Source organism: Cicer arietinum, chromosome 5, assembly GCF_000331145.2.
Source record: "Cicer arietinum cultivar CDC Frontier isolate Library 1 chromosome 5, Cicar.CDCFrontier_v2.0, whole genome shotgun sequence".
Lineage (NCBI taxonomy): Eukaryota > Viridiplantae > Streptophyta > Magnoliopsida > Fabales > Fabaceae > Cicer > Cicer arietinum.
Window position 1 is genome coordinate 71,207,894 of NC_021164.2, and position 9,337 is coordinate 71,217,230.

Genomic DNA, 9,337 nt, shown 5'->3' on the forward strand with positions numbered 1-9,337 from the left:
TATATATATATATATATTATTTTCAAGAGCTTACCATCTTTGTTGTATGTCTGGTACTACATCCATATCTTATTTTTACTTCTAATATGTTATTTTTTATCTACAATCTGTTTTCGTGGTCTTTGATAGTTATCTCATATATGTCTGCATTCTCCATATTCATTGCATCTCTAAAAATGATTTCAATTCTACACCTAATTGAAGGTGAAGAATGTATTTTTGAAGTTTAGATGTAAGAATGAATCTAACCTAATATTCTTTTAGTTTTTACTATTCAATTTGAATTAAATATATTTGATTAGCACTTCTCTCACTTTATATGTGGTGATTGTCTGCTGGATTGGGTTGACATATAGGCAAGCAGTTTTAGAAATCGTAATTATATATATATATGCCTAACATTCTATTCTTTTTAACTTTCTATAATTGTTGTTACCCTGATGTGATTGATAAATGTCTCTCTGGTGGTAGAAGCAATTTTGCATATTATATAGTGATAAAACGTTGATCTTCATTGGTGAAAATTTGTCTAATTATAAAAAGTTAAAAGACAAAATATATTTAGTTAAGAGAAGTTTTACTAGAGTTTTCAGCTTATTCTGATACAGGAGCAATTTAAGAGTTGAGGAATGTACTGTTCGTATTTATAATTGAACATTGTTTTTGGATCAATGTATTTTCAAAACAATTATTATTAATATTATATTAGTGTCAATGCTTTTTTAAGAGAAGGTGATTGTGGGCTGCGTATACTGTATAAGATGATGCAAACATGATTACAAAGGAAGTTAGTTTTGTCTTTTGTCTTTTTCCTAGGGGGTTCATAGTACCAAAAAAGAAATGAATACAATATTTACAAATCTATATACAAAAATTATTGAGAGAGATGAATCATGCATTGACATTTTAGCTGCTGATGTCAAAGTATTTTGGATTGGATGGGAAATGATATTCCACATGCAACTGCAGCATGAAATAATCATTAGTTGAGATAAAAAGAAATGAGATACCAATAAGTACCACACTTTCCATAACTAATGCTTTATTTGAAATATCATAAATAAAATAAAAAATAAGTGCATTGATCTTTAAGATGATTAAAATCAAAATAGCTCATGACTATTATGAACATGCATTAGTGAAGATTAAAATTTCTATGATTGTGATTTATAAATACAATTCAAATTAGTCTATGGATGCATTAAAAATTTAAAACCACTTGATGCATACATTCACATACCTTGCCCTCATCAGAATCTGAGTGACGCTGAGGAAACACTACTCTCATATCATCATACAAGTAGAAACTTCTTTCATGTTCATTGTCTATAAGATTTCTTGCTTCTGAAGATATAGGGTCGGATTTGCGTGTAGGAACCGACCTCGAACGTTTCTTAGGCAAGGTACACATAAAGCGAAGGTGAAGAACATAAAGCAAGATGCAATTGTTAATAGAATTGTCATTGATCTTTGAAGAACAATTCAAAAATTTGTCTTCATCAACAAGGCATGTGTTTGAACTAGAGTTTTCTTCCTTACCAACCTTAGTACATGCAAAACTATCAAACTCTCTGCATTTTGAGGTCAGAAAATCTTTATCTCTTCGAGTGGTATTTGAGATCAGTGAGGATTTGGCATCAACATCAGAATCTGTTTGAATTTCTTTTCCATTCGAATACATCGACCTAGACGACGAGGTTAAAGTGATCTTTTGACGCAAGAATGTCTGCATAGATATACACAAGCAAAGCACATTAAACATGAGCTAAAACTTTTGGTCTCAAAACAATGTAAGGGAAGGGAAGAAATAACAAACTCCTATCATTTGCATCTCTAATTTCATTATAAAATGGTTTACTAATACTCTAATTAGACACCTATTTTAAAGTATTATATAAGAAGTGATCTATGAAAACAATCTTATGCTTTGGGTCTCTTTCATCTACATTTGAAGCTAAATATATAACTTAAATGTTTCAATAGAAAATATGACATGCAAATGGATGATTCAATCCAACCTTGGTATCAGCTGGCATGTCACTTAAATCATAATTGCAAAAGAAGGTGTGAATAGGTGTCCTCTCTGGATTGTTGAGAACCTGCATTTAGTATTGTTAGTTTGTTGCACAAAATCGTTAATTCGGTATAACTGCATAGAAATTCAACATGTGTAAATGTAGTTAAGAAGACAGACATGTAGTTCTTTCTAAACAATATATTGATTTTAAAGGTATTGTAGTATAGTACCAGTTGAATACGTCCCTTTATAGGTATACGTATACGTCTCCTTTCATATCGCGATTCATCCATGCTAAGGGTTCTCTGAAATTTAGATACTCTAGACTTGCTTGATAAAAACTTTCCTGAAAGATTAATTGATGAATAATAAAGTAGATATTTGTCTCCATCCACACTGGTTACTGCAAATGGAATTTTTCGTGATTGAGGCGAGAAATTGCCTCCTGTTACATTGAGCATAGCAAGAAAGCCTTCAATTTTCTGCAATATTGAAGATAGTAGAAACAATAACAAGAGTTACTTAACAGAAACATCACTCTGATTATGTCAACTAGGAGAGGTTCATATATGAGATTATGACCAACCTGACTAACTTTGTCAGACAGTAATCGACCGGATAATAGGGACTCCTCAAACGAACCGACCAATGTCCTTCTAATTGGCAGCCTATTCACAGATCCGCATAACTTGGCACGCCGAGGAGGAAAGCTCGCAGGAAAAGTCCAATACTCATTCGTATCGATGATATTATCAGGAGTAACCATGACAGAGTTTTGCTGCATACTGTTGGAATTGAACTGTGATTTTCTTGGTATCTCTTGTGCAGATAAAATGGCTTGACAATTTCTATTAAGTGATTGTTCAACATCATTCAAAATTAGATTGGCATCACTTAACTCGGTATCAATATCTCTACATTCTCCAAAAAATTTATCTGTACATGGTTTTTTACCCAAAGGAGATAAAGGGAATCGAGGCGACGACTCCTTGTTTTGAGGTATAAACAATGCTGATGTTTGGGACTTGATTTTAGTTGTCTTCTCAGAATCATTAAATGCAAGAAATGATTTGTAATTTGGCTCCTGAACTTCACAATTTAAACCGTCACTCGTTAAAATTTGGTTTGTACGAGAGTCATTATTACAAGATGAATTTACAAGTTCTTGAAAACAAGAGGACGACCAAACTGTGGTATGAATATTGTTGTAGTTTCCAATATGAACCTTCTTATACTTATGTAGATCATTGTAATTATCATCGCCAGCCTCTAAACAACTTTGATTAAACTCAGGATCACCTTTAAAATGATCTCCAAGCAACATCACATTCAAAGGCGACAACAATCGCCTTTTGACATGAGAATCGGATACTTCAGTTGGTGAATATCCATTTCCACCAGAAGATCCAAAACCGTTCGCATGAGGAGCCAATGATGCTCTTAGTTGAAAACCTACAGTCCTAGAAATAGTCGTCTGCATAGTTTGCTCAGCATTGACAGATAACCTGCCAATTTGTTCCTTGGAATCAATCTTCAACTTTTGTATCTTGGATTTACCATCGTTACACTTATTTGAAATAGACGATTCAGAGTTAGGCATATGAATGTGCATGCCATGGCCAAGTTTTTCTTCTCCAGCCAACAAATTCAACTCATAGTTGCTTATGCTGGCAATCCTAGGTGCAGTTTGCACAAATGTGCCTAATGAAGTTGCCATCTCCTCAACAAGAAAGGATGAAGATACCTGTGGCAACCCCATTTCTGTCTTAGAGGTAGATTTCTTCCAAATTTTCAAAATCGAATAGCCTTTTTTATCATACGAACTTTCATCATCGTCACCATCTTGTAAGTGTATTCACACGGTACTTCAGGGTTTACCTACACACTGATAAAACCAATGTAAATATCATTAATCAGACTTCATAGCAACATCATGCATGAAGTATCCTCCATAAAAAATGAATAATTTATCGATAAGTTTGTCTGAATAAACAATGTAGATACAACTATTTTAGTTACAAGTGAAATCTGTAACATTTAGTACTCACATTTCTTATTCTTGTTTTCAAGAATAAATTGCTAAAGAAGTTATAATCGTAGTATCATACATAAATTTCTACGGGTAAGACTAGGAATAATAGTTCAAAACACCCTTCAAGATGCATATGGAAGAACACCTATTGGAAGAGGTCAACCTCTTAAATTAGTCTCTTCAGCTATGAGACACTTTGAGAAGGAAAGAAACCCTTCAAGAAAGCCCCCAATGATTAAATTAAATTCCTAAAAATCCATTCAACCCAAGGTGAAAAATCACCATCCAAGATTTATTGATAAATGTGAAGCATATAACATAATTGTTGTTATTATCTCTAAAAATATCACAACCAAAACACAAAATGTGCATATGCAGTACCCTCCTAAAACCTCTTTAATCAATCCATATATATTCAAAGAAAGAGCTAAAACTATAAAACTAAAGGGTCCTGTCCTGCAGTATGGTATGATGAAAAAGACGCACCAGAGTTTGTTTTTTTAATTTCTAACGCCAATCCATATGAATGCTAAAAATTGAATCTTGCTTCTACAATATATATTCAGCAATAAAAGGAACAAGCTTTGCAAAACCAGCTACATGTATCAATAATAAGGAATTTCCATGTTTTATGATCTCCATTGCCATTTGAATGATGATATGATAATGATTGGTAGGAAAAAGATTCTAAAAGCAAAAAAAGAATTTGTGGGGCATGGTTTAGCCACATTTTTCTGGCTGGCTGGCTATGTCTATTTGTTGTTAGAAAACCACAAGTTGTGTTGTGTGTTTCTTTTCTTTTGAGTCCAAGTTGCGGTTCTATTTCTTTCTGTCGCATAATCTATTACCTTACATGTGTCCATCCATGTTGACATGCTTAGGACATTCTTATATTTATAGGATCATTTATCTTCTTAGCGTGCATTAAATTTATAACATTCTTATTTTAAATATTTTAGACCTTTTTATTTGATAACGAAATCAATTATGTTGTTATTTCGTATCTATCTGTCTATTATATATATTTAAAATAGACTCCGTTGCCACTTCATGATATTTCTCCCACGTAGACAAATATTTTTCATCTCAGTCAAAAAGCTGCACATCTTCGTAGAGAGTTTTCTTCATTCAATTTCTAGTTTTTTCACAAATTATAAACCATCAACTATCTCCTGTTTATAGAGAGTTTTATGTATTATTATATGAATTAAATATATTAATAAATAATTAAATAAATAATAATAATAAATAATACATTAATAAATGACAATAATAATAATAAATAATAATAAAACAGTTGGACACACAAAACATTTGAGGAATTGATCAAAATATTTTTCTCCAAAAAATTAAGGAATTGATCAAAATATTTTTCTCCAAAAAATTAAGGAATTGACACACAACAAAACTAAATATTTGTATAATAAATACTAATTAATACGCTGCATCAATGTGGTTGGCCACAACAGTTAGTGGCATCCACAAAAGTTAGTTGCATTTAAAACTATGATTGTAACTATGGCTGCAAATTGAAACCGTGTTTTTCACATGATGTATATTTTTCGGCTTTATAATTCTCAATACATGCATTGGCAAACGAGAAATACACGTATCCACTAAACAACTTCATATCGATCAGTAAAATTATGGTGATTGCTCATACAACTCCTCAGAAAAGATGATTGTTACCAAAAGCTAGCTTTCAAGAGTGTTATTTAGCTAAAAATACATTACCGGAAGCATACTTCTATTTGAAGTTCTATGAGCAAATTGGCCCAAAGTATGATTGTTCGGTAGTTTACTGAGAACCGAGTGCTCTGGTTTGTAATCACACTCAAAGTCTAGATGAACGAATGCCCGTTCACTTCTGGAAGTTTCTCAAGCTTTATATGTAGAGTCTTTCCAATTTCATGCGCTTATTTTAAGGGTAATTCTTCTGGAAGTTCAATGTCTACCTGCGCAAAATCAGACCCAAATCACGAGGCATAAGATCTTTTTTATTTTACATCCTTATCTCTCACAAATTCTCAAGTGTACTTTACATGAACATTAGTATGAGAGGTTTGTATGACTAAATCCACATAAAAGAAAATTATCTTATCTTTGCCATGAGAAGATATGTATTGACAATGACATTCAAAGCTAACTGGGAAGAGAAACTGACTTTGTCACAAGTATGTTCAAAATGTAATATGGGCATCCCAAGTGTTAATATATTCACAAGAATAGCTAGAAGAATAAGAGAAACCTAACTAGATTCCGTAAGTAAATTTCTTTTATAGCAATAAGAATAGAGTCTGACAGTATTTTGTAAATTATAAATTTTATAAGTAATATTCTATGTATTATAAATATAGTTATTTTATAATATTAATATTTTGTAAAATTCGTATGATAACTTATTATATAGGATAATTGTTTGACTCATTGTACTTTGAATGTCAATTTATTTTTCAACATATAATAGTATTTTTTTTATTTGATGAAATAAAATGTAAAATACAAACTCAAAAATAAGATGTAAAAATTTAAAAATATGATTGATTATATAATATTTTTTATTTTTAAAAAATATTAATGTTAAATTATATTGTAGCGTAGTCTAAATTTATTTGTTTTATTAGTATGGCGTTTTAATTGCGAGAATGAGAAGTTGTTTTAAAAAAAATTATTGAATATATTTTATCAAAAGTTTAAAATTTATTTTATTAAAGATTTACATGTATCCACCAGATCAATCCAACTACATTTGTTACAACCGGATCAATCCATTGGGTCAATCCACCAGATCAATCCACCAGCAAAATAGCTCCCACCGGATCAATCCACCAGTAAAATTTATCATCAAGAATAGGCGCAATTAATCCATTGTTGTTGTTGTTTTCATTAATTTTTATTTATTAGATAAGAAAAATAGTAGGGAATTGTTATAATAATATGAAAAAATAGAGAAAATTGTTATAATAATTCGTCAAAAGAATCAAATAGGAGGAGGTTGTTACAATAAGGTTCAAAATAAACTACGTGTTCCCCTCTTATATGTGTTAGTTTTGGTTATTTATTGAGAGTATTGCATGGTTATTCATGACCTTAGTTGATAATTGACAATTTAAAACATGGACGGGAATTCGAGTACCAATCCGACAACACCTCTTTTATCCGTAAATTATCGGAACTCCGCCGAACATGACTGTCAGAGAACCCGAATTACTCGCCGGAACTCTGTTAACTCTATTACATCCACTTTCCTGTCCATGCTTCCTGATAAGGTCCTTTTTAGCCTCGGCTCTGAGTCTCCCTTCGACGTTCATCTCTTCAACGCCACCGCCTTAAGCCAAGGTCTCTCTCTAAATCTATATGTATATCTATATATTTCTATAAATGAACCAACGAACATGTTGCAAAACCAGAGTATAAGCTTCACCACTGTTGCAAATATCATGATAGAGTACAACCATATTAATTGTTCGCTTGTCATCTTTTCACTAGGACTGTTTTCTATTAGTTGTTTTATGGCCGTGAATAACACCTGAAAACCTGTAACAAAAAGGATTGAATGTATCATGTAATATTTTCCATTTCAATGTAAATTTTTTTTATTTTAATTCTAAGAAAACAAGTTAGTGAAAATCATAAAGTACCAAAAGATGTTAATGTTATTTTTAGAAGCAGTAGGAATGTAGGATTAACCCTATAACATTTGAATGTGTACTTCATATGTTAAAGTTCACCATAACAATACCATTAATTAAATTAAGTTCAATTTCTCTGATTCAAGCTAATGTCACAAAAAGCTATGTATTGTCACATTAGGATCTTCTGATTTATGGTTTAAATAATAAACAAACAGATGTTTCAATCTTAAGCCTAAAGCTGAATGCTTTCCTTAAAAAAAAAATCATAAGCATAAGGTACATATGTGCAAGTACTAACACTACAACAATAGTGTGAACAGCATGGAAGCTAGGAATATAATTGAAGTGAATGTGACTCACCAAGTGTGTCCATGACAGCAGCAAAAACAATTATGCCAACAGGCTGCATCCTCAGCTTTCCAATGGGATACTGATATATATATTTATGTTCTTCATTGCTAGGTGAGTGAACCAAAGTATGCCACCAGCCATGAGATCAAGCAGAGAATCCAAAGTTGAAGCTGCAATAGCTATTGACCCACTTCTTATCGTGGCATAAGTCTACACATTAAAACAGCAAATTATTTTATTTAGTTCACTAAAGGACTATATAATCCAAGAAGCAGGTAGAATAGTATTAACAACAAAACAACAAACATATAATCCAACGGCGAAAGAGTTCAAGTAATTGACTCTCATTTCTCACAATTAACAAGTTTGAAATGAATCCTTCATTCCTTCTATATGACCACGATTACATAATAAAATTGATTTTGCTTCCAAACTTTTGTTTTATTAGGAAGTGATATTGAAGGCATGAAATGAATGATTTATGTATATAAACATCATAATTCATAATATCATATATACCTTCAAAATCAACAAAACAACATTTGCATAATTTGAAATCTTCATTGCTCTTTCTTGTTGAGCCTGTTCCTCTTTATCATCCTCATCAATGCAATCAGATTCCACCAAAGTATCCACTTCCTCAAACGACTTCAGAGTTGCAATTTGTCTTTCATAGTACTCTTTCTCCCCTATATACTCATCAATTCAACAGGTTCGTTTGTTCATTTATAGAAATATATAAATATACATATAGATTTAGAGAGAGAGAGGGAGAGACCTTGGCTTAAGGCGGTGGCGTTGGAGAGATCAACGTCGAAGGGAGACTCAGAGTCGAGGCTAAAAAGGACCTTATCAGGAAGCATGGACAGGAAAGTGGATGTAATAGAGTTAACAGAGTTCCGGCGAGTAATTCGGGTTCTCTGACAGTCATGTTCGGCAGAGTTCCGATAATTTACGGATAAAAGAGGTGTTGTCGGATTGGTACTCGAATTCCCGTCCATGTTTTAAATTGTCAATTATCAACTAAGGTCATGAATAACCATGCAATACTCTCAATAAATAACCAAAACTAACACATATAAGAGGGGAACAGGTAGTTTATTTTGACACCTTATCATAACAACCTCCACCTATTTGCTTCTTTTGACAAATTTCCTTCTCAGTTAGGTCCAATAAGTCCCTTCCCTTTCTCCGACTCTCCAGTGGTTCCATTCCTTCTTACTTGACTTCTGGGTCAACCCAACCCGAATGGGAAGAAGAGGGTCAGCCAAACCTTTTATCACCGAAGGAGGCAGTAGAAAT

The 9,337-nt window shown here is 32.3% G+C and overlaps 1 protein-coding gene and 1 pseudogene across 2 annotated transcripts; both read right to left on the reverse strand.

Moving 5' to 3' along the window:
• Positions 1–716: 716 nt before the first annotated feature.
• Positions 717–6,843, reverse strand: LOC101514151 (uncharacterized). 2 transcript variants are annotated; one of them, XM_073369270.1, is made up of 6 exons: positions 5,784–6,843; positions 2,604–3,902; positions 2,248–2,499; positions 2,019–2,099; positions 1,241–1,726; positions 717–963 (listed from the first exon to the last, which is right to left on the reverse strand). In XM_073369270.1, exons 2-6 carry the CDS (start codon positions 3,774–3,776, stop codon positions 907–909), a joined length of 2,049 nt encoding a protein of 682 aa, XP_073225371.1. In that variant the 5' UTR covers positions 3,777–3,902; positions 5,784–6,843; the 3' UTR covers positions 717–906. The 2 variants fall into 2 exon arrangements, with proteins under 2 accessions (XP_073225371.1, XP_004501736.1); XM_004501679.4 differs by lacking the exon at positions 5,784–6,843 and adding an exon at positions 4,536–5,200.
• Positions 6,844–6,982: 139 nt separating this feature from the next.
• LOC101513610 (metal tolerance protein 4-like) lies at positions 6,983–9,331 on the reverse strand (annotated as a pseudogene).
• Between the last annotated feature and the right edge of the window lie 6 nt (positions 9,332–9,337).

Excerpts from the sequence above, each read along its gene's own strand:
- LOC101514151 (XM_073369270.1), bottom strand. The coding sequence starts at position 3,776 with ATGGGGTTGCCACAGGTATCTTCATCCTTTCTTGTTGAGGAGATGGCA. Across the intron at positions 2,500-2,603 it reads TGTCTGACAAAGTTAGTCAG|AAAATTGAAGGCTTTCTTGC; the intron begins GTTGGTCATAAT and ends TCAATATTGCAG. Across the intron at positions 1,727-2,018 it reads ACATGCCAGCTGATACCAAG|ACATTCTTGCGTCAAAAGAT; the intron begins GTTGGATTGAAT and ends ATATCTATGCAG.